Consider the following 26775-nt stretch of genomic DNA (forward strand, 5'->3'; position numbering starts at 1 on the left):
GCAGATATTGGGAAGTGGTGGCAAGGGAAGGGAATTTTGGTCTAGGAAGTCACAACTGATCAGAGAAGATTGCAAGAAGCTCCTAGTGTCTTGGGAGAAGGCTTAATGGGATTTGAATCATCTAGATAGAGTGGCTTGACATGAATTTTCTTTCACTTGTTACCAATCTAGATAGTTCACTTTAGGTTGGCGTTCACAAAAGGAATAGATTAACTCCCTGGAGGTGGGAGATTGACATTACTGGAGGTGTAGCAAATGGTTACATAGGTCCCATAAGCCAGGTATTGTTAATATTCCCTATTCTCCCTGCAGCCATAACCTCCCACTCCCCTACACTACCTATTCATTCTCCTTTAGCCATATCAGATGAATTACATCCATAGGTGTTTTGGAGACAGTTCATAATGACTTCATGAGAACTGAGGGTTAAATTTTCAAAGAAAGCATTTACATTTCAGAATGCAATGAACAGGGAGCAGAGTCAAGATGGCGGAGTAGAAAGACGCACATACACATAGCTCCGAACCCACAACTCACAGAATGGCTACAGGGGAGTAACTCATGGCGAATTCTGCACCCAGAGGCCACAGAATATTGGAGCGAGGGAGATTTCTGTTCCCGAGGGACCTGCAAACCTCTCGCGAGGGGTCCTTCGCGCTGAGGACTGGGCGCCGGGACTGGGAGCTGAGGGCAGCCCTGCCGCGGCCGTGGCACCGAGAGGAAAAGATCCGAGTGGGCTTCGGGGACGGGATCTCCAGCGGCCACGGGGGTCCCTCCACCCACAGAGGGACCTGCAAACCTCTCGCAAAAGGTCCGTCGCGCTGCAGACGCGGAGCCCAGCCCAGCCCAGACCTGCTGCGGCCACGGCACCAAGAGAAACAGACCCGAGCAGGCTTCAGGGACGGGATCTCCAGCGGCCACACAAGTCCCTCTGCCCACAGGTGACGGGGGTCGGTGAGAGAGTCTCTTTGGCAGGTCGAGAGGGGAGTGGGGTGCCCCCATGATTCGGGCCCCCCCGGGAGGTAGAAGCTGAGAGGCGGCTGCAGACCAGGGCTCCCCAAGCAGGCGGGAGCCTGGATCCATTGTGGAAGGTCTGTGCATAAACCCCCTGAGGGAACTGAGCCTGAGAGGCGGCCCTGCCCCAACCTGACCACCTGAACTGAATTCTCACACTGAATAGCAGCCCTGCCCCCGCCAAAAGCCCTAAGGCTGGAAGCAGCATTTGAATCTCAGACCCCAAACACTGGCTGGGAGGACCAGGAGGCAAGGTGAGTGTGAGGAGAATATTCAGAGGTCAAGTCACTGGCTGGAAAAATGCCCAGAAAAGGGAAAAGAAATAAGACTATTGAAGGCTACTTTCTTGGAGAACAGACATTTCCTCCCTTCCTTTCTGATGAGGAAGAACAATGCTTACCATCAGGCAAAGACACAGAAATCAAAGCTCTGTGTCCCAGCCCACCCAATGGGCTCAGGCCATGGAAGAGCTCAAAAGGAATTTTGAAAATCAAGTTAGAGAGGTGGAGGAAAAGCTGGGAAGAGAAATGAGAGACATGAAGTCAAAGCATGAAAAGCAGATCAGCTCCCTGCTAAAAGAGAACCAAAAAAATGTTGAAGAAATTAACACCTTGAAAACTAGCCTAACTCAATTGGCAAAAGAGGTTCAAAAAGCCAATGAGGAGAAGAATGCTTTCAAAAGCAGAATTAGCCAAATGGAAAAGGAGATTCAAAAGCTCACTGAAGAAAATAGTTCTTTCAAAACTAGAATGGCACAGATGGAGGCTAAGGACTTTGCGAGAAAGTATGATATCACAGAACAAAGAGAGAAGAATGGAAAAAAGGAAGATAATGTGAAATATCTCATTGGAAAAACAACTGACCTGGAAAATAGATTCAGGAGAGACAATGTAAAAATTTTGGGACTACCTGAAAGCCATGATCAAAAGAAGAGCCTAGACATCATCTTCCATGAAATTATCTAGGAAAACTGCCCTGAGATTCTAGAACCAGAGGGCAAAATAAATATTCAAGGAATCCACAGAACACCGCCTGAAAGAGATCCAAAAATAGAAACTCCTAGGAACATTGTGGCCAAATTCCAGAGTTCCCAGGTCAAGGAGAAAATATTGCAAGCAGCTAGAAAGAAACAATTCAAGTATTGTGGAAATACAATCAGGATAACACAAGATCTAGCAGCTTCTACATTAAGGGATCGAAGGGCATGGAATAGGATATTCCAGAAGTCAAAGGAACTAGGACTAAAACCAAGAATCACCTACCCAGCAAAACTGAGTATAATACTTCAGGGGAAAAATTGGTCTTTCAATGAAATAGAGGATTTTCAAGCATTCTTGATGAAAAGACCAGAGCTGAAAAGAAAATTTGACTTTCAAACACAAGAATGAAGAGAACCATGAAAAGGTGAACAGCAAAGAGAAGTCATAAGGGACTTACTAAAGTTGAACTGTTTACATTCCTACATGGATAGACAATATTTGCAACTCTTGAAACATTTCAGTATCTGGGAACTGGGTCGGAGTACACACATACACATGCACACAAGCACACATACATAGAGACAGAGTGCACAGAGTGAATTGAAGAGGATGGGATCATATCTTAAAAAAAAATGAAATCAAGCAGTGAGAGAGAAATATATTGGGAGGAGAAAGGGAGAAATTGAATGGGGCAAATTATCTCTCATAAAAGAGGCAAGCAAAAGACTCATTAGTGGAGGGATAAAGAGGGGAGGTGAGAGAAAAACATGAAGTCTACTCTCATCACATTCCACTAAAGGAAAGAATAAAATGCACACTCATTTTGATAGGAAAACCTATCTCACAATACAGGAAAGTGGGGGACAAGGCAACAAGCAGGGTGGTGGGGATGATAGAAGGGAGGGCTTGGGGAGGAGAATGCAATTCGAGGTCGACACTCATGGGGAGGGATAGGATCAAAAGAGAATAGAAGCAATGGGGGACAGGATAGGATGGAGGGAAATATAGTTAGTCCTATCAACACAACTATTATGGAAGTCATTGGCAAAACTACACAGATTTGGCCTATATTGAATTGCTTGCCTTCCAAAGGGAAGGGGTGGAGAGGGAGGGAGGTAAAGAAGTTGGAACTCAAAGTGTTAGGATCAACTGTAATGTTCTTACCACTAGGAAATAAGAAATACAGGTAAAGGGGTAAAGAAAGCTATCTGGCCCTACAGGACAAAAGAGAAGACAGAGACAAGGGCAGAGAGGGATGATAGAACAAAGAGTAGATTGGTCACAGGGGTAATTAGAATGCTTGAGTTTGGCGGGGGGAGGGGATAAAAGGGGAGAAAATTTGTAACCCAAAATTTTGTGAAAATGAATGTTAAAAATTAAATAAAAAAAAAAAAGAATGCAATGAACACCATAAATCTGGGGTTAATTTATCATTCTGTTGATTGTCTAGACTTAAGACAATGATAGAGAAAATATTAATAATGAAGATTAAACTTTAAAATGAGTTTTCTGTGCTTTTTTATCCCTCCCAAAAGCTAATTGTTAAAAATTTACCTGCATGCACCTGGTCTCATGCCAGGATCACAGTATTGCAAAAGCCGGCACGTAGGACAACTGGATTTTTAGCAATGGAAATAACTAGCCCAGACAGTTACTTTATAATGTCAGTTTATCTCATTGAAGATGACAATATGAACTAAGATTTAATGTTAACAAAAATCAGAGAACATTTGATGTGAAATTATAATGAAAAATACCTACTCTGGTTTTAAATGTTTTTCGTGTATTATGAGCAATTCTCATTTAACCACTGTTAATTAATTTTGTTGACGTAATCAAGATTTTCAGCCTGGCCTCATATACATATGTATTTTCCTTGATTCTGTCTGCATACATATTGATATATTCTTGGAAAAATTTAGCAGATCTATGTAAGCTGCTCTACACAGTTGTTTGGACACAGCTGCTTCACATTCAGAAAACAGTGGAGGTAATGGGAGCCCTCCACAGCTGCATATTATTTAGATGCTTGATCTCTAAAATGGAGGTTGGGGATGCATGGGAAGGGGATGGTTCTGAAGCATGACTGCAAGAGGCATATGATTCATTATTTGGAAGGTAGGAAGGTTGGTTAAATTTTGCCCTCCTTGCAATAACCAATCTGTGGGAGTTGTCTCCAATATAAATGCACCTACCCTACACCCTTTGTCCCCAAACTTTCTATTCCAACACTACACCTGCCTCTTTTTATGAATCTGCCATTAACCTTTCAGTGAAGTTATAGCCTAATAACTATCAGACATCCACAAAAGCAGCTACATGGGTGCCACTGAAAAAATCCTCCCCTTGCCCATTTGCACCATAACAACTCCACCATCATTGTGGCTATAAGACACTTTCCCTTGGAAGGCAGGATTTGAACTCTGGGACAAGTGATCCACAAGCAAGAGCCCAGTCCCCAAATTACTCCTCTCTTTTCTTTTTCATTTTGGATTAAGAAAGAGTTATACAGTGGTATGTGCTTATAATTGAGACATAGATGAACACATGTATGTTAGGGGTGCCTGCTCAAAAGATGTTTTCCTGATAGGATGTGTGATAAAATGTTTTGTAATTACTGATCTTGAAGATCAGAATTCAGGGTTAGCTCCTGTAAACCTCAACCTGAAAGGGAGCAGCTGCTCCCGGAGCATGACAAATGGTGCTAACTCAGTTTGAGCTCAAGAGCTTTTCACCTGCTTCATTTTGCTGAATATGCAAAATTGATGAATTGCCTTTTAGTCTCTGTACACACAGGCACTGACTCAAATATGGCACTTTTTTCCTTTGAAAACATGACTTTGTTACTGATGATATTATCAGTGACAGAGAATGTCACAATCACCATCATCCCCAATGTTCTTTACAGCATTTGGAAGAGGGAGTGTCTTAATTTGTAATTTCTTGCTATTTCAAAACTCAGTGAAGAAATTTTCTCTACTAAAGAAGATTGGCACTTGATTTGTAACTTACGGTCATAGAGAATTGTATAAGAGTATTGAGAGGTTAAATAAGTTGTTCAGTGTCCTACAACTAGCATGTACCAGAGGCAGGACTTGAAATTAGTTCTCCCTGACTCCAAAACTGGCTATCTTATCCAATATGCCAGACTGTTTCTCCAAATAGCACAAAAAGGTGTTCATACATATTCCCCCAATGACTCATCAGGAGAGTACTACGAGGTAAGCAAAGCAGTCATTTCCTGGCTTACCCTTAAAAAAAATGGTCCTGGTAAGGGAGCAGAACCAAGACTAGACCCTCAGCCTTTTAACTACTTAGCATGGGCATCTCATGTCATAAAGGAATTTGAAATGTTAATGAACTTGAGGCATGGTTATGATCACCAGTCATGACAATTCCCACTGTCACAATTCTGTAGGGTTTACAAAGCACCTTCCTCACAACTGCCTTTTGAGTTAACAAGTAGCGTCAGACCCATTTTACAGAAAAGGAAATAAAGAGGCTCTCTGAAATTAAACGACGTGTTGGAGGAATATGATGTGTAAATTTTTTAGGTAGGTGTTGAACTCAGACATCTGGACTTCAAGATCAGTGATCTTTTAAAATATTTAACACCAATGAAAACATATCTAGGTCAGCTTCTGTTAAGTGAATATCAATATGCAGACTGCTTAAGTATCCAGAGCAAGTTCCAAAGTCCATTTCTATTTAATGTTGGGCTTAATTTAATATTTTTCCCTTCTTTGCATACCTGATACTGCTTTTCATCTATAAGATGATGTCTTGTTTTAAAATGTTTTGTTATTTAAACAAGGTTTTCGTCTAAACTCAATCATACAGCATTTTCCATTTATCTCCATTCAATGATAACTTACAAAGGAGTTGACAGATTTTAACTAGTATTGGTTTGTTCAAAATATATTTCAAGGATCAAGATATATTTTAAATTCAATTTGTTACTGTCTACCATCTTGGAAAAAAAAGCCCTCATGGCCACTGATAACAGAAGGGAGTAATTTCCAACAGATTTCATTGACGTACTCAATAAGAGGACACGTGTTTTATATGGGAAATGTAACTAGGCACTAGAGTTCTCATAACTTCTACTAGTTGTTTATTCATACCTTACTGTTATAGGTAGGAGTACATCTTTGTTCATGCTGTAATTGGCAGAAAGGGTCAGGATCCACTGGGAGCTGCTGCATCCAAGTTCAACTGTAGGCATGCCTTCCTTAAGATACAGATGAAGAAATGGTTTCCCCAAATTCTGCTCACCAGCTTGAAAGACACATAATTCAACATAATCATTGACCCACATATATTTGCAGTGGTCTGTATGTTTTATCATTATTTCAATATTATTATTTTTAGAAAGTCAATTAAATAAATATTTAAGCAGTTGGCTGAACAAACTTACTGGTTTCAATAGGCATTTTACTTGAAATAAAAGACAGATTTTACTTCCATTTTGGTCAGCATATCAGAATGATTCATACACTAATCTCTTAATAGAAACTAGTTGGTTGCTTGAACAATTAATTACATTTGCTAATCAAAACCTGTTGCATGAGTAATCATCATCAGCTGCCTTTTCACAATGTTGTCTTCCTTCCCATTAAAAAAAAAAAAAAGCAACCAGACGATGATTTTTTTTATCCCAGGGAAGCGTATAAGCAAATTATAAATTGTCTATTTATTTATTAAGTGCTTGCTATTTGCCAAGCATGATGCTGGGTACTGGGAATGCAAAGATAAAAAGTGAAAGTTTTTGTCCTCAAGGAGCTTATATTCTCATCATATGAAATGAAAATGACTTTTTTATCTCTGCCACACAGAGAAGAGGGTTCTTCACTTTCAGGATAGCTCCCATTAGTTAATATCATGATGCCAATAACAGGGAGATGCAAAAATTTTATATTCATTTGAATTGTATATACTTATGCTCCCCAATGAATTTTCTTCAGCCCTTCTTTTCATTTGGGAGTCAAGAGAAAAATGCAATCAGGTATACGAAATATCTTGTCATAATCTCTGATAGAATTTTAAAGCCATTCTTTGAAATCAGTGAGTTTCAAGGAACACAATCCAATAGTGGATTTCCTTAACATGAGTGGTTTAACTTTTCTCTTATTATTCTTGTTGCATTGGTGTTTTAAATGAAAAACTGTAGATTCTGTATAGGATAAGTTGATGAATTTGACTTGTATTTATAGTAAGATTTTAGGACATATTATTAAACAGATGGTTTGTGAGCTTTTGAAAAGGAAAGAGTGATCATAAAAAGCCAGCATGGTGTCATCCTGGTGGTAGAAAAAGACCACAGTATAGAACACAGATTATACATTTTAGCAAAATGTTTGACAATATCTCTCATGGTGTCCTTGTGGGGAAGATAAAAAAATATAGGTTAAGAGGGTAGTGTCCCAAGATGGATTTGGAAATGGTTTTATAACAATTTGAGAGAGGCCTTGAGTGGACTAGGATTGAGATATGTGCTTGGCATTGTACCGTCTTATTTTTTAATCAATAACTTGGACAAAGGGAGAGACAACTTCCTTAAAATGATGCTATGAAGTTGGGGGAAATAGTTAAGAAACTGGATGATGTAATCTGGGATGTAAAAAATATTTCAACAGGCTAGAAACAGTTGGTAAAATTGAATAAGACAAAAATTTAATAAGGACAAATTTTAAGTTCTATTAAACTGGTCCATCATGTTTGTGAAATTTTGAACTATTTAAAAAATAAATTATTTTTAAATATTTTTAAAAATTATTAAAATTAATATAAATATTAATTATTATAAAATACGATAAAATTATAAAATTATAATATATATATAATTGTATAATTTAAAAATAAAGTTACATATTATAAAATTATAAAACATTATAATTATATAAAATATAAAAATATTAATTAATATAACAAAGTTTATTTTTAATTATTCTAAAATTATATCTCAGAGATTGATAATGTACATTAGCCAGGATATATAGTGCACCATGCAAGAATGAATAACTTTTAGAGCTAATTTAACCACTGAAATCAATGACTGGGATGAATATTTTGATACTAGAAGAATAATATCCCAGTGTGAACCTTAACTCTGCTGTCAAATGATTTTCATGTTACCTTTTTTAAATGACTGCAAATGAAAAAGCAAGCAAATTAAAAATTCAGTTTGGTCCTCTATATTTTACTATATGTCTTACTGTATACAGTAAAGCTGATATATTCAATAGTAACTCTTCTAATAATCAGCATTTTCTTTTATGTAGATAACAAAATTCTGCAGAATCCCAACTCAGTCACTTAACTAGTAGGTTTATTGTGTCACTTCATCTGGCTAGCCTTAAGTTTCTCTATCTGTGACATGAGATGGTTGGATTAAATGATGGCTAAGAGACTTCCCTTCTCTAAAGTTCTATGACCGTATGATCTGAAATAGTTAAAAGTGTTTAGCTTTATCTCAGTCTGGTAGCACAGCTCCAGACACATGGTAGGCACTTAGCAAAGACTTGTCATTGCTATTTTATTTATGCTACAAAATTCTCTAAAGGTAAATTGATAGAGAAGGATATTGAAATTATTACTTTTCTTTCCTTTTAAAAAAGCGTATGTATGCAATTTCAACAGTACAGTTGTGTGGAGATTCCTTCTATGTCTATATTTTATCTGTAACTGATGGTTTTATTAGGTGCCTAGGTGACTAAGAGATTAAGTGACTTTCCCATGGCAACAAAAATATATACTGGATTACAGATATGGAAATAGACAACCTAAAGCTGTTGCTATTTTTCCATAGTGATAAAATATATTAAATTCTTCTGTGGGAAAAAAACAAGGATCAGTCTTACAAGTTGGCTTACTTCTACCCCATCCTCCCCATTACCTTTCCAGTTAGTCATGTTGTATTCATGTAGATATCTAGTTTAATGATTTTTTTATACAACCATGGAATGGTGGGGGTAGAAGTATCCTTAGAGGTCATCCAGTCCAATTCTTTCATTTGACTGATGAGGAAGCTAAAATCAATAGAGGTAAAAGGGCTTTCCAAGGTCACATAGTTGGTGGCAGAGGCTGAACTAGATCCCGGGTCTCTTGGCTCTCACTGCTTTTCTTATTATACTACAATTCTTGAAATCTAACCCTTGGAAGGATTAAAGCACAATCCAATAGCCCTGTCAGAGAGCACAAAGGGCACTTCATCTTACAGTTTAAACTTGGTAAAGACATTTGTGCAATTCCTTGTGATTAAAACATCCTAATGTGTTTTGACATCTTGAATAAAGAATTGAAAATTAGTGACAATCAGTAAAATGAGGAGAAAGCACAAAATCTTCAATTGTCAAAAAAGTGCTACTCAAGCAAATTATGGCTAATTGTAATGGTTAGGAAGATAGATCCATGCATTCACATATTAAACTTTATGGGCTGAGTTATTCATGTGCCACTTAAAGTTAAAGACAAGATTGCCCAAGTGAAATAGGAAACCCTGAATGCACATATCATGATTATGAAAAACTTTTCTCTAAGCTTGGAGGGATTTTAACTAGCACTTCCTTTGTCCCAAAGATTTGAAAACACCACTAAAAACTCATTACTACTTAGTTGTGGGCAAATTCTTTCTCCTCCTCTTCCCCTGAAAAGTAGGTACCTGGTAACTTAGAAATGAGGATAAATCTCTCTTTCTTGATAGATATTTGGGACTAGCCCTGTGATTTCATTGTTGTAGGAACTCCTCAAACAGAAAACTTCCTTTGCCACAGCATTTCAGTAACTCTTCCAGAGAGTTCCCCAGGCCAACGAGAGATTAAGTGTCTTGCCCAGATTCATACAAGCAATATCTCAGAGTTGGTATTTGAATCCAGGTCTTTTTGACTTGTAGGCTAATTCCCTTTCTAATCCATCTCACTGCTCGCACTCTCTCTCTCTCTCTCTCTCTCTCTCTCTCTCTCTCTCTCTCTCTCTCTCTCTCTCTCTCTCTTTCTCTCTCCTTACTATATATATATATATACATACATACATATACATATATACGTATATATATATATATATATATATATATATATATATTAGAATTTTAAAAAGGGCTTTTCTATGTCATCTCACTAAATCTTCACAATAACTGTGATAACTTAACAGGTGGTATTATCCCTATTTTATAGCTTAGAAAATCAAAACAGAAGATTTAACTAGCCCTAAGTCAGATCTTTAGTGACAAACCCAAGAATCTTGGCTACCAACTAACATTTTTATCACTTTTTTAGAGTAGTATCATTTTAACAATAACAAAGTAGTTTATAGCAATCCTTATCAACAAGAAGTATTTATTAAATACCTACTATGTACCAGATACTGTGCTAAGTTTTTAGAATACAAATAAATTAAGAAGACAGTTCTTCCTCCCAAGAAACTCAAAATCCAATGGAAAGACAACATGCAAACTACTCCATCAAACGAGATATATACTGGATTAAACTGGAGACAATTTCAAAGGATTGATAAGAGGTAGAGAATGACTGGGGAGAATTGAAGCATCATCGGTACAGGCAAGTTTTTACTTAGAAACTTCTTGAGTGCCTCTTATTTTCCCAGCATTGTTTGGGAGAACTTAAAGAATAAGGGATAATTCCAGTTTTGGAGAACTCATAATCTAGTGAAGGTGATGAGATATTTATATCTTTTGGTGTTAAAAAGGATTTTTTTGTGCACCAAAAGCTCAGTATGAGTCAACTGAACTACATAAAAGTAAAAAAAAAAAAAAGTTATTCTAGGCTACATTAAGGGAAAAAACACCAAAAACAATCTCCAGAATTAATGGTCCCACTGTGTCCTATTCTGCTTCAACCACACCTGCTTAGTTCTAAGAGGTTATTTTAGGAAGCCAACAAGCTGAAGCACATTCATAAGACAGAACCTTGGAAGAGACAGGAACCAGAGACAAGATCAGCTGATTTGCAGGGAGGTAAGTAGGAGGTTAGGAGAGGGTTCATCAAGGATGTCTTCAAGTAAATAAAGGAATGCCACATGAAAAAAGGATTAGACTTCTACTTATTCTTGGAGGGAAGGTCAAAGTGCAGTGGAGGGTGGTGGAGTTTTAGAAGGCAAATTTTGGCTTGATAAGAGGAAAATCTCCCTAACAATTAGAGCCACACACAGTTTTTGGGAAATGGTGTGCTCTCTGCCCTAGAAATTTTCAGGCAAAGCCTGGAAGCTCTCTTTTTAGGTATATAGTAGATAGGATCCTGAGTTCAAGCTGGACTGAAGAAATATCTGGGATTTGTGTTGCAAAATAATAAGGAACATATGACAGTTTAAGTACCAAATGATGGATACAGATAATAGATGATAAGATTTCTGAAGAAGCACAGTTTACCATGGACTTGGAATAGGTCTTGAAAGATGAGTCTGATTAAGATAGGCAGAGGAACTTGGGGAACAGAATTCCAGATGAGGGCAATGGCATATGCCAAGATGCTAAGACTGAAATTTCAATATGGATTTTGAAGGTAATATGATATAACAGAAAAATCATCATACTGACAGTCAAGATACCTACTTTCTAGTCCCATTTCTACCACTAACCAGTTCTGGGACTTTGGACAAGTCATTAAATTTCTTTAGACCTTAGTTTTTTCATTTGAAAAAAAGATGAAAAACATTTAGATAAGTTTGATTATCCTTTATGGATCTAATATTCAATAATTCTTTGAATAGAGACATATAGTATGAGTAGAATGTTTCAGCATTGAAATATCCAAGACTTAATTTGGCTGAGTGGGAGGAGAACCATAGCTATGGCAACAGCTTTCAGGAGCATCCTCCAGGAAAGAAAAAGAAATGAAAGAGCATCTTTCCCTAACTACTCTTGCCTCACCTGCTTCTCTTGGAACCACAGGGTCCTGTTGCTGCTCTCTGAACTTTATGAACCATGGGGAATATGCTTCCATAGTTGGTAGATCAGATCAGAGGATCAAATATTTAGGAGTGGAAGGAACTACAGAGGTCATCTCATCCAAACTCTTTATAACTGAGAGAACTGAGGTCCAGAGAGGAGGAATGGCTTGTCTAAGGTCACACAGGTAATTAATAATAGATCAGGATTCAAACTTGGGTCCTATAGCTCTAGGTTCAGCATTGTTTCCACTGCACCACAATCCAATGAAAGAGATTGAGGAGGTAGCCTTGACTATGGGAATTTGGGTTCTCTAACTCTAAGGGACTGTATCTATATTCTGTAGTTAATAGATAAAGGAACTAAAGACTGATATTTGATGAAATATACTAAAAGAATGCATAAGTAGAGCTCTTTTTTACTACATTATATTGCTTCTCCTTCTTTAAAGTCTAATGAATAACCCCTTAAGAAAGGAGAGAAAAATACATAATAATGCCTCCTCCAAAGATGGAGTTTTGTAGAGCAAGTCTAGAGACTTACATATGGATCACAAATCTTCAAGCAACAATATAAACTATGGGAAAACTTATTTTTCATGTGGGTTCATTAGAGTACCCCAACTCTAACTGAATAATGAAATTTTAAGCCTTTGAATAATCGAATGGGGATGGAGGGCTCACACTATGAAAGAAATCAAGAGTTTTGAGAAGCAGCTTAGCCCTGTTCATCGCTGGTATTGTAAGAAAAAAAGACTATTTCCAATACCAGGTGATTCAACTGGATTGCAATGGCTTCAGAGGAGGTAAAAAATATCTATAAAGTCTTCTGGTCACTCTTTTGGGAATTACATTTAAGAGAAAGGCAAATATTATACTACCATTAGCATCCATATAGAATTATCAAAGGCTTTTTGGCAACCTCAAAACTATATAAGGGACAGTTAGATGTTGCAATGGATAAGGTGCTAGGCCTCAGACACTGTGTTACTTAAAAAGTCACTTAACCATGTTTGCCTTAGTTTCCTCATCCATAAAATGAGCTGGAAAAGGAAATGGCAAACTATTTTAGTATTTTTGCCAAGAAATCCCCAAATGAAGTCATGAAGAGCTGGACATGACCAAGATGACTGAACAACAAAAAGTTACATAAATGCTAGCTTTATCATTATTACTACTTGGAATTCAAACTTTTTCTCCAGCACTATCTGCAAGCAATACACCTCTCACATCTCTCGCAATCTCCCCAAACACAAATCTCCCTACCCCTACTGCCCAAATAAGGAGAAGATCCAATAAGAACCTTTAGGGCTTCCAATTTCTACTTGAACAAAATACAGACGAAGAGTCTTGCACTTCCAACTTCCAGTTTAAATACTGACATTCACTTGTATTAAAAGCTGCTACCGAATCCTCAGACTGAGTTGCTCATGTAATTTCCCTCCTGGGATTTGGACAAATGGCTGCTGTAAATTCTCAAAGATCATCTACTTCCACAGGGTATGCTTATTTCTTTTTCAAAGAAACCACACTGAGAGGAGTGAACTCCACAGTAACATGTCCCATGACAAAACCTCCAGATTGGTGTAGCTTGGGGAAATACTCATTTTCTCTAAGTGTGCCTAAAGTATCTTTTTTCCCCCATGGTTTCATCCTGATTCTCTTGCTTTATTAGAAGCTTCTTTGAATTTGTTCCAGAATTCAGAATTAGTTCAGAGACAAGTACAAAAGACTATTCATTTCAACCCAACTATGGTTCTTATGCCTATCCCCCTCCCACAGTGGGTCTTTTTATTTTAAACTATCATTTGCAAGGACTTTTCTTTCCCTGATAACCACCACCATGAGGATCTCAAGTTTTATCTGTCTTTTATTCCTTTTCAACTTCAATTAGTTGTAGAGGCAGACTGGGAAAACATACATCTGCAGTTTTGAAAGAGGAATATATTTCAAAGCTGACACTAACTTAGCTGTCTGATAATACTATTGCCCTATCTCCTAAAGTATTGGAGAAACAAAATACAAATGTTCAGGAATGAAAAATCATGCCAAGACCAGCAAAACATAAAGGAAACATCTGGTTTAATTTCTCCTCTGCCTTTTAATTGCCCCTATACATAATATAATGATTTAAACAAGGAAAATGATTCCCTAAGTCAAGTTAAGGGCCACTTTTTGAACTACAGGGGCCTAATTGTGCCACAAATTCATCGTGTCCATCTGGTGCAGGGCAAAACATATTCTGTGAGGGTTATAAGTTCTGGAAATGAAAGCTATGTTCTTATGGAATAATCTGCTGGGAGATGTCTGACCATGGGGAATGGATTATTAAGTTATATTTCTTTTTAAAAGGAAAGATATTTTGGGGATATAAGCTTTCACTCCAGTCCCAGGTAACAAAATTTTTTGCATTCTGTTTGCATTTTGACTGTCACAACTGTGCAGAATGACCAGCAAAACAAATCACTACTAAATCTCTTTTCTTACAAACAATTTTTTTAAAGGCAGAAGAAAGAATTTTGGATTAGGAGTTGGAAAACCTGTCCTAATCTCTATGTGCTACATTGGAAACAAGCACTGAATTTAGTCTCAGGTAACCTTTAAATCTTGGTTCTGCCACTTAATATTTGTGCAACACTGGGCAAGTTATTTAAGGCATATGGGCCTCATTTTCCTTATTTGTAGAATGATATGGTTAATTTCAAAGACCTCTGAGCACCCTTCCAAATCTTAGTGTCTGGCTTTATGATCTTGAACAAGTCACTTTCTGGGCCAGAATTCTTAGCTTTTTTTGTGTGTCATGGAAGACTTTGGCAGTCTGAATAGTAATGATAATAGTAAATTGCTAGCATTTATATTGTACCTATTATGGGCCAGCTAATATGCTAACTGCTTTACAAATATTACCTTATTTGATCCTCATAATAATCCTTTGTGAATCTACTATTATTATCTCCATTTTGAAGGTAAGGAAACTGAGGCAAACAGAAGTTAGGTGACTTGCCCATGAGGCCAGATTTGAGTTCAGGTGCTCCTGCCTCCAGTTTTACCAGTCTATCCACTGTGCCACCTAGCTGCCCCATCTAATTGCCTATGAACACCTTCTCAGAATAATGTTTTTAAAAGCATAAATTGACACACATCAGACTACAAAGGATATCAAATTTAAGGACCTCATTTTAAGAATCCCTTTTCTAGACTTTAGATTCTTCATCAGTAAAATATAGGGGATAGGCTAATGACCTTAAGGTACCTAAGAGTATCTCCAAGTCTATGACCTTGGGTAAGTCACTTATCCTCTTTGGCCTTCTTCATTTATGAGGTTGAATGAGATGAGTTCCAAGAGTCTTTCCAGATTTATTGTCCTGTATTTCTCTAGCTATTGCTGTTCCTTTGGAAATGAAAGACAAAATCACCCCATGTAGTGAATACATCTGCTTGTACTTATTTATTTAAACAAGAGTACCAACTTGGATGTGGTAACCTCTTGTCTTGGCATGGATTTCCAAAGCCTTCAAGGGGAGGGGCAGTGCAGAGGTGAGCCAGAACAGGCTCAGCTGAAAAGAATTCTCTTAGCATTGTTGTTTCTTTGGCCACAAGCTGTTTTTGGTTGGAACAAACACCTTTCTCCCAAAGGTACATCTACTGATTTTATATAGGTTAAAAAAAACCAAAACAAAACAAAGTCAGAAAACTACTTTACTTTGTGACTTAAAACAATTATGTTGGCACTTTTGTCATGATCTGTGGGTTTTTTCTAGACTATAAATAGGCTGTTGCTTCCACCTTTCATGGTGGGTTAATAAAGCATTATTATTAATTATTATTATTTTGCACAAATGGATTAGACAATCTAGGTCAACATTTAAATTTGGGTACTTCTGCTACAGGTAAACAAATACTGCTTGGCAAAGATTCAGGGAATGAAGTGCCTTTCTGGGGAATTGCAAAACTCAGCTTTAATTTGTTGTGCAAAAAACCAAAATAGAAGCCAACCATGATCTTTCAAAATTCATATGCATTTGACATTTCATATAGAGCCAAACTCAATGAAAAGTCTTACATTCAACTTTGAAAGTACAGAAGGAAGTATTCATATTAAGCAAAACAATCAGGACAGTTGTCGAGAAAGTAAGGTGCTTGGGATTAATGAGCTGCCTTACAGGTGCTTCATCTATCAAAGTCATATAGTAATTACAATAGCAGCTTTGAACTTTGGCAAAATCTGAGCTATACGCCTCTTAAAAGTCAAAAGGAAAAATATGAATAAAATTTATGCCACGTTTTGAAAGTGCAACTACAGTCACATTCAATAGTAGTACTGAGCAAAACTACAAGAAAGCCCATCAACTCAGAAGTCCATGTAGATTATATTGGAATATAGAAAATAATACTCAAGAGTGTAAGGAATGTCTTGAAAATATGTTCTTCTTTATGAATTAGTCAATAAACATTTATTAAGTGTCAACTCTGTTCCAAAGAACTGGTGATACAAAAAAACCCCACAAAACACCAAATCCAGTGGGGGAAGCAAGCCACCAAATATGCATAGATGAGTTATATATGAGATATGTAAGAAACCACTAAGAGAGGGAAGGCACTAGAATTAAGAGAGGTTGGGAAAGGTTTCTTGTAGAAGATGAGATTTTAGTTGGGACTTAAAGGAAGTCAGGCAATCCAGCATACAGAGATGAGGACGGAAAGCATTCTAGGCATGTTGGACAGTCATAGACAACATCCATGGGTGATAGGTAGACTGTATTATTTATGCAACATCCAGAAAGCCAGTGTTGACGAGTAAGCTCTAAGACTGGAACAGTGAGAGGGATCTAGGTTATGAATGGTTTTCAGTGCCAAAGGATTTTGTATTTGCTTGTGGAACAGATAAGGATCCATTAGGGGTTTATTGAGTGGGAGATGGGAGGTTGATCTGGTCAGACTCATGTTTTAGGAAAATCACATTAGTGGCTGAATGCAAAATGGATTGGAGACTTGAGGCAGGCAATCCTATCTTCAGTCTATTGCACTAGTTCTAGTGTGAAGAGATAAAGGTCTGCATCAGAACAATAACAGTCATGGGAGAGAAGAGACAGTGCTTGAGAGCTGGTATAGAGGTGAAATTGACAGGCTTTGGCAACAGATTGATCAAGGGGTGGGAGTTGAGACATAATAGAATCAAAGACAACATCATATAATAGCTAGTAATATAATCAATCTAGTGTTTATAGAACATCTTAAAGTTTACAAAGTGCTTTATGTTTAATTTTCATTTAGCTCTCATAACTCTGTGAGGTAGGTGATATTCCCATTTTATACATGAGGTTAAGTGACTTGTCCGTGGTCATGCAGCTAGTAAGAGTCCAAGGCAGAATTAGACCATAGGTCTTCTACATTCTAAGTTCAGCATTCTATCCACTATGCCACCCAGTAATAGTGGGTTAATTCTTAGAAAATTTTTGTTGTTGAGTTTTTTCAGTCATGTCCAACTCTTTGTGACACCATTTGGGTTTGGTTTGCCATTTCCTTCTCCAGTCCATTTTACAGATGAGGAAGAAAACAGGGTTGAGTGACTTTCCCTGTCACTTAACTGATCAGACACTTGATCTGGTCAGACTCATGCTTTAGTCAAGTAAATATTTGAGGCCATATTTGAACTCAGGTCTTCCTGACTCCAGGGCCAGGGTTCTATGTACTATGCCACCTAACTGCCTCAATTTTAGAAAATTGAAGCTATTAAAACAATTGCAGAAATCTTGCTAATTATCTAATAAAATTTTCACTCCATATTTAAGAAATATTTTGCCCTATCTCTAAGAAACTAATAAAATTCATTTTTTAAACATAACATGCAGTTATATTTAGAAATATTTACAGTGCTTGAGTTTTATAACCAAATTCATATATTAAAGTTCCAAATTTGCTAATATTCTTTCTTGTTAGGGCAGAGTTTCCTTTTAGAAGTCACGTTGTATTGATTGAGTCATAAATTGAAGAGCTCAGAAAATGCAAACATCACTATTAACACCTATGACTTCATCTTGGGTAATGCATCACTTATTAGAGCAGTAAAGTTTCCAAAGCATTCTCCTAAATAATTCAGTGATCCAACTAGTCATGCTTGGTAGAGCCACAGTAGAATCAATGCTTGAAAGAGAAACTATGATTCAGGAGTTCAATTATTAGTGATACTCACTATAAAGAAGGGTTCCATTTAAAGTGGTTGTCTTGACTGTCAAGTAGATAGTAGTAACTCTATTTTTGTCCTTCTCAGCAGCAAACTTTGACTCATCCAATGATGTAAGAGAAGGTAATTCTAAATAGGAGTTCCCATTGAAAGATGGAAAAAATATGGTTGTGTCTACAACAAAAAAAAAGTGAAGCATCAAAATGTTAACATGACATAACATCAACGCCATCTCGTTCAATTAATCATACACATTGTTCATGATCCAAGATGAATACTCTACTAAAATTGTCCTGTTGTTTTGTAGATATTAGACCTAGTTACTAGAAATCTAAAGAAATGCTAATTAACATTTAAAATGTTTTAAAATACACCCTGCCTAAGTTACATGACACAAAAAATAAACACCTCAAGGCTATAGTAATATTTTGAAAACAAAAATAAACAAGTCAGTGCAGATTAATTTAGAGAATACTAGTAACTCTGTTTACATTCTTTAAAAGGCTTATAGATTTAAGTACACTACTAGTAACCTTTTATTTATTGTTTACATGATGGAAATTTGTACTTTGTTATATGTGTCCTTCACACATGACCTGTGCAAAGTACAGATGGATTTTCTTATGTGCTAACATAAGAAATGAAAAATGCATTTATATTTTTTAGTCTTCTGATTCAGAAAGCATCAGATACAAATGCAGTGTGGGATTTGCCAATTATTAGCAGAGTTTAAGCTAGACTGTATTTCAAGTCCATAAAATGTTAGAATTGGAAAGTTTCAGAAATTCCATGAACAAAGAGGAATAACAAAGAGCTGCAATGCAGGAGCTTTCCACCTGAATGGATTTCCAAAGAAATTAGAATTTGTGACTGGCTGCATGTGTCTGGGCAGAAGAAAACCTGTACATCCTTATGTACTAACTGAATGTGGTAACTTGATATAACCATTTAGCTCTAGATAGCATAATATACTGAAGTCTGGACTTCAGAGCCCCTCTCAGACCTTTTTGCAGTTCTTCTCTAAATACTGCCTCCCACCTAAGGCATTTTCAGTCCCACAGCTTCTTTATCATTGCCTATTCTTACCTTGATTCTCATAATTTCTTCCCCAGTATATGTGGATTCCTTGAAGGCAAGGACTGTTTCATTTTTATCTTTGGATTCTTAGCACCCAGCATAGTGCCTACCACATGGTGTTTAATAAGTACTTACTGACTGAATAATTGATTATCCTTCAAAGCCCACAATTCCATAATTTCAACAAGGCTTTGTTTATCTACAGATTAGGCCAGAAAATGACCTATAAAGATTGGGGCAGTAAAGAGATATTGTATTTTTCCCTAGTGGAAATGAGACTTAGGATAGAACTCATTCCAGAGGGAGGATGAGGGAATTAGACCATTATTTCAGAGGTCTATTTCCTTTTACATATTCTACTCTCAAACTGTGGTCAGCCACCAGACAAAGCAAAGATGAAAAATTGCAAGGTTTTGAAGGGGCAGGGTAACCACTGAGGACAGATATAACAACAGCTAAAGCTCCCTTCCCTTTTTGTCAATATTCAGGAACTGCCCTATAATACGGACAATTTAAAAGAGACAAATGTACAAAATGAGTGGCTACAAGAGTACTTTGTATATAAACAACGTTGAATAATATATTCAGGGTTGTTTGGGACCTTAGAGTTCAGCTATGCCATCCTCTCATTTTATAAATGAGGAAGTTGAAGGCCAGAGAGGTCGAGGGCTTTACTCCAGATCCCACAAATCAGAAGCGGGACTTGAACCATGATACGTGGACTCCACATCCAGGGTTCTTTCCATTCTTCACATTGCATTAAAAAAGTTTTAAAAATAATTTCACTAATAATGTTAGTGATGCTACTTTGCATTTGTCAGGATCTTCTAGTGTTTCCAACATGGACTCTGATTTGTAGAAGTGGGGAGGGGGATTTCATACCACGTTCCAGGAAAGCATCTATTATGTAAAGTCATGTACACCTGCACACTCCTAAACCTAATGCAACTTGAACTTTTTTCATCGCTGAAAATTTTAATGCAAATCCTGACAGAAAACAGCAATTATGAAGAATAAACATTTGTTATTGAATTGCTTTCTAGCCACATTAATTTCCTTTATCACAGTGTTTAGTGGATTTGTTAGAAAATAGTGCTGCCCTGAATATGGAAAACAAGGCTAATTGGGGTTAGGCAAAGTAGTTCCCTGCTGTTTCCAGAAGCCTCTTCAGGCTGTGTTGTTTGAACACAGTCCAAATTCATTCCTCTGGCATTTATGATGGGAAAAAAGGAATCAGGTTTTTTTTCTGTGGAAATATTTATTAAATATCTTGCAAGATAAGGCCATCAAAGTCACTGTCTATGCTTTTGTGCTTGAAACTGGGAATATAAAATAGACATTCAGTATTAGAAACCAAAAATAAGCTAATATAAAAAAGCTAGCACAGGGTTCTGAAAGGACATTCTAAATGCTTCATGGACGTTTCCTGTATCTGTTAGAATATGGACAGGCTGATGCTCTAACTTCCTTATTTTATGTTTTCTGTTTTTAACTAAATTGAAAAATTTTCATTTTCTGTTCAAGTGCAGACAAATAATGATACTAAACCAAAGGACCCAAAAAGAGTCCAAAACTGAACTCATTATCTTCCCCCTCAAACCCCCCTGTCTTCCTAACTTCACTATTGTTAAGGGTACCACCATCGTCCCTTTCCCTAATGCACATGACCTAGATGTCATCCTCAACTTTTCACTCCTTCTCATTCCACATATTCAATCTATTGCTAAGCCTTGATGATTTTACCTGTATGACACCTCTCTTGTACATCCCCCTTCTCACTTTTGACACTCCGACCACCCTAGTGCTGGGCTCTCATCCTTGGTCTATTGCAATAGTCAATTGGTGGGTCTAGACTTTAATCTACTCTCTACTTAATTGTCAAAGTAACCTGCCTAAAGCATAGGTATGGTCATCTTAACACTCCTCATTCCCATTCACTAAACTAGTGGCTTATTATCACCTCCAGAATCAAATATAAAATATTCTTGTATTCAAACCTTTTTAGTAACCCAGTACCCTCCTACCTTTCTAGACTTTTTATTTTTTGCAAGGGAATGAGGGTTAAGTTACTTGCTTAGCGTCACACAGCTAGTAATTATCAAGTATCTAAGGCCAGATCTGAAGGTCCTCCTGACTGTAGGATTACTGTTCTATCCACTGCACCACCACACCACCTAGCTGCTGCCCCCTCCCCTTTCCCCACTCCCCCAGTCTTCTTAAACCATGCCCTCACTCTGTGATCCAGTGATACTGGCCTCTTTTTTGTCCCTGCCACAAGTCACTCCATCTTCTGGCTCATGGGCACTTCTGCTGTTTTTTCCTGCATGTTTGGGGTCTCCTCTTTTCTGATTTCAGCCTCCTGACTTTCCTGGTTTTTTCCACATCTCGGTTAAAATCTTGTGTTCTGAAAAATGACTTTCCCCAATTAAACCTAATTCCAGTGGCTGATCTCTGTTGATAACCTTTAATTTGTGCTGCACATATCTTGTTTATACACAGTTTATGTGTTATCTCCATCATTAGGCTCTGAGCTTTATGAGATCAGTGACTGTTTTTGTCTTTTTTTTGTACATCCAGCAATTAGCACAGTGTCTAAAACACCGTAGGCCCTTAATACTTGACTAACTCGCTTTTGAATTGCCAAATGATAAAGCACGTTGATATGACAAGGGCCTATGATTCTTTTTGTATCCTCCATCATCATAACTGGTCAATGACTTGTAGTCTTAGAGAATTCTCTGGTCCTCAGGTTAAATTGCTTTGTAATTAAGAATTTCTGATTTTAAGTCTAGCACTCCAAGATAATAATATCTGGACTTGTAATTTCATCAATATGGAGAATTCATGGTGAAGCAACTCTCTGCACTGGAGATATATAATTCCTTTGCAGCCAGTTGTGACATTAGGAGGTTGACTCATCCAGGAGCACACAGTCAGAAGAAATCATAGGTAGGATTTAAGCTCAGGTCTTCCTGATTCTGAAGCTATGTTGGCTCTCTAAGATAGAAAAGAAAAAAATAAATCCTCAAACTGAACAACTAAAACAGAAGAAAAGATAAGACAAGCCAAGTCAATCAATGAAGTAACATTTATGAGTACCTATTATGTACTAGCTGCTGTGCTAACACTAAGGTATCTTGTTGTGTAGTCTCAGTTGCGTCTGACTCATGACCCTATTTTTGGGTTTTCTTGGCAGAGATACTGGAGTGATTTGTAATTTCCTTCTCTGTTATAGATGAAGAAATGGAGGCAAATAGGGTTAAGTGACTTGCCCAGGGTCACACAGCTAGTAATTGTCTGAGGCTGGATTTAAACTCAGGAAGAGGAGTCTTCTGATTCCAAACCCAGTGCTCTATCTACAGCATCATGTAGCTGCTCAAACACTGATGTATACAAAGATATAAATGAAACATTCCATGTTCTGAAGGAGTTTGCATATTACAATATCATACAGATATGAGCCAGAATTCTGTGCCCCAATGTGATGGATGACTTACTCTTGTAAGCATAAATCAGAGCCATAAACAATTAAAATTAACAATTTAACAGTAAATCTTTTGATAGTGGCTACTTTATAGCTGCTTTATAATAATAAAAAGGCAAAAAAAAACCTTAGGAATATCTCTATGATGAAGTCACTGGCCATCAGCAGCTCAGACATTTGCGAGAGAGAGTAAAAATGAAGCAGGAGAAACATACCTTTGAAGCTACAAGTAGAGGGTGTTCCCAAAGTCCTAGTGCTATTTGTGAATGTTGAGGATGAACTCTATCCAGGTATTCTGTGTGTTTGCTACTAGAGTGACCTCAAATTCCCTTGCTGATATAAGAAATAAGATGATGCTTGAAAACCATTGCCTAGGCTGCTTGACAAACAACTCTGAAGTAGTCTGCAGCTATATCTAACAACTTCCAGTAAAAGCATAACAGAGTCTAGAATTTTAGGCAGCTAGGTGACATGTTGGAGAGGACACTGGACTAGGAATTAGTGATTAAAATCCAGCTTCCAATACATAATAGCTCAGAGATCCTGAATAAGTCACTTAACTGCTGTCTGTTTCGGTTTCCTCACGTTTAACATGGGAATGATAATAAAACCTACCTCTCAAGGGTGTTATGAGGATAAAATATGATAATGTTTATGAAAAGTTTTGTACATATGCTAGCTATTATTATTAAGGGCAGCCTTACTAAGGCACAGTGGATAGAGTGCTGGGTTTGGAATCAGAAGACTTATCTTCCAGAGTTCAAATCTGGCCTCAGACATTGACAAGCTATGTGACCCTAGGTAAATCATTTAACCCTGTTTCCTCAATTACTCATCTGTAAAATAAGCTAGAGAAAAAAAAAATGACAAACCACTTCAATATCTTTGCTGGCAAGAAAACCACAAGTGAAGTCTCAAAGAGGTAAACTTTTATTAGTAAAAGGAAATGAAGGAAATTTAATTAAACAAAAGCAGATGGTAAAAAGTGATCTTTTATAATATGGAAAATAAAACTCTCCTGTTCTATTTTATCCACTTATGTAGTTAAATTAAAGGACTATCAAATAACATCTGTATTCATCACTGTCATAGTTCATAGGGTCACAGATTTAAAACTATAAAGGATCATAAATATTACCTAGCCCCACCCTTAATTTTATAGGTCTAAAGCTTTAAATATTCAATTTCCACATTGACAATATCATAAATTTGTAAAATAACTTGAAACAAATGTAAAAAAAAGGGCAGGGTTAATTTTGCTTGCTGTTTATAACAAAATGGAGACCCAGAAATGTTGAATGACTTGCCCACTGTCACTCAGATAGTAAGTGCTAGACCTAGGATTTGAGCATGTGTCCTTTGACTTAAAATCCACATCTGTTTCCATTGTATTATGCTGACAATGAAATTAATATTGCAGAATCCAAGATTGAAATCGGACTCATTAGTGATTATCTAGCACAATTCTTTCATTTTGATGAAACCAACGTGTAAAGTATATATGTATAGATGAAAGAAAAAGTGACTTGGCCAAAAGTAAGCATAACCAAGATTTAAATCCAAGCCTGCTCACTCCAGCTCTAGGACTCTTTCCACTTTGTATCCTAGGGAAGAGAGGAAAATGGGCAGGAACCCAAGAGATTATTTACATTTCATTTATGTGTTATATTCATGTTTTATTTTGGCTATGAAAGTTTGGCTAGATAAGATCCTTTCTCTTTAAACAGTGAGGATGATGGTGTCCAAACTTTCCAGAGGGTCTGAAGGATTTAGTGCACACATAAACCTCATTGATCTTTTCTTTTTACCCATCTTTCCTTTCTACTTTCATGCTGACTTTTAGATGCCAGGCAAGTATAGTAGAATGAGTCGAGATTTAATTTACGTAATCTGGATTCAAATCCCACTTATGTTCACTACCTGTGTGACTTGAACATTTGTGGGAGGAGGAGGAGAAGATGGGCATTTATATAGTGCCTAATATATGCCAGGCATTTTGTGAAGTGTTTTCCAAATATCTCATTTGATTTTTTACAACCACCATGATGATATGACCTCCATTTTACAGTTGGAGAAAATGGGGCAAATGGGTTAAATGATTAACCCAACTAGCAAGTTTATGAGAGCTCAGGTCTTGATGACTCCAGACTTGGTGTTCTATCCATTGCACCACTTAGCTTCCTCTATATTTATTCTTCCTAGGCCTCAGTTTCCTTATCTATAAAATGAGGAAATTCAATTGTATAGTTTCTGAGGTCCTTTCCAGATCTAGCTCTCTGATCTTGTGTCTTGAAACTGCTTGACTGATTGAGCTCACAGACGAAGTATGTTACACTCCTCAATCTTCCTGTTAGATATGACACTTGTTGAAAAATTTCACTGATTTCTTCATTATTTAAAGAATATATATTTATTTCTAGTCATCATTAGATACTACTAATCTTCATTCTTTCACTACACCAATTTCTTGGGAATATTACCACAATCAGATCCTGGTTTTGCCACAGGAACAAGGTTGTACTTGAGGATTGTTACTTAACCAAGGACTGGAAGCAAATAAATCATAGATATGACCAACAATACATCATAAAGTCAGAGACACAACTATAAAACTCTATACTAATTTAAAATGGTAGAATTATGCTCAAGTGCCTTAACAATGGACATAAATACATTGTGCACATCTATTACAAAAGGGTCTTCAATGTCCTACAAATTTAATACATAGCCCTTAAAAATATCCATGTTGTCAGTATCATAAATTTTAGCTAATGCTGGCTTGAAATAAATGTAAAATTGTTAATTAACATTAATTGTGCTTGCTGTATTAAAATAGTTTGGTTCATATAAGTCTCTGAAAAGATTGTTTAAGGATTCTGATGGGTTTTTATTCCTTCCAGTTATCCTGGCCTAAGAGCTCCAATCAAAACAGTAGAACTGTTCAATAAACATCTGCTTTTAAGGATAATGATATGCTTTTTTTAGCATTAATTTTGTCTCAAGTACATGTAAATTTAAGGTTTTTAACATTTGTTTCTTACAATTTTGAGTTTCAAACTCTCTCTCCTTCCCTTACCCTCCTCCCTACCTGACAAGGCAAGCAATTTGAGATAGATTTTGATATATTTTTAAAGGTAAGTTATCATGCTATAGCCACACAATACAATTGGTCCTAGGTCCCCTCCCACTCCTACACTCCCCAGGCAATTTCTTCTCAAAAGAGCAATAAGAGGAGCTGAGAAAACCTATGACTCAGGGGCACTCAGAAATATATATGTATATATCTACTCTCTAATTAGCCCATTATGGAGTGTGTATAGTGATGGGATGCCAAGGGACAAATCACCAGTCCCTACCAACATCCATTCTCTACGTCACAAAGGTCCCAATACTCAAGTTCTTAACTTGGTACTTGTAACAGTCAAGTTAGAAGCTCTATTGCTCTCCCACTTGCATTGACTTCCATTACTATGACAAGAAATTGAGTCACCAAGTTTGTTCTACACAGAAAATGTAAAATTTCTTATCTTCACTCACACTATAAACATTACATTCTCACCTTCTAATATTAGGTCTACTTCCACATTCCTTGAACGTCTATTCCCTTCAGTCTGCTTTCTAACCTTCCATTCAATTAACTCGGAGCCCTGAGATTATCTGCTCTGCATTAAAATAGAGATCAGGGAAATTACAAGCACCTGCCACCCTCATCAAAATTAGCCACCTCCTACCTAAATCCTTTCCTGATTACCTCACTTTCTAGTTTCACCCACCTCCTTACCCAATGTTTATTCTCTGTCTCCCTTTCTCCCTCTCCCTCTCCTTTTTTGATGGCTATGACACTTTCCCTTTTGCCTTATATCCCTACTAACTAAACTAGAATCTGGAAGATAATGTCTTTAATAAATGTTTGTTGTCAACGAAGCTTTTAGTAACCCTTGTTTCCTTTTCTTAATACTCACAAACCATCATTTTGCCATAAATTGAAATCAGGCTAGCTAGCCTCGTTGAAGGCATTTCAATTCTATTGAGTTTCATGCTTCTCATCTCTAAAAGTGTGGAATAGTGATGGTTATCCTACTTACCTCACAGGGCTGATAGAAATGAAAGGAGATATGCTTTGTTAACTGTAAAGA

The 26775-nt window shown here is 37.0% G+C and overlaps 1 protein-coding gene across 1 annotated transcript in view; it reads right to left on the reverse strand.

Moving 5' to 3' along the window:
* Positions 1-26282, reverse strand: part of EYS (eyes shut homolog) — a 435270-nt gene extending 408988 nt beyond the window's left edge. Inside the window, exons 1-3 of the mRNA XM_072642558.1 lie at positions 26199-26282; positions 18088-18252; positions 6119-6272 (exon numbers count right to left, since the gene is read on the reverse strand). Coding sequence (XP_072498659.1) covers positions 6119-6219 — 101 coding nt within the window. The 5' untranslated portion in view covers positions 6220-6272; positions 18088-18252; positions 26199-26282. The remainder of the gene's footprint in view (positions 1-6118; positions 6273-18087; positions 18253-26198) is intronic.
* Between the last annotated feature and the right edge of the window lie 493 nt (positions 26283-26775).

This window comes from Notamacropus eugenii, chromosome 2 (assembly GCF_028372415.1).
Source record: "Notamacropus eugenii isolate mMacEug1 chromosome 2, mMacEug1.pri_v2, whole genome shotgun sequence".
In the NCBI taxonomy this organism is placed as follows: domain Eukaryota; kingdom Metazoa; phylum Chordata; class Mammalia; order Diprotodontia; family Macropodidae; genus Notamacropus; species Notamacropus eugenii.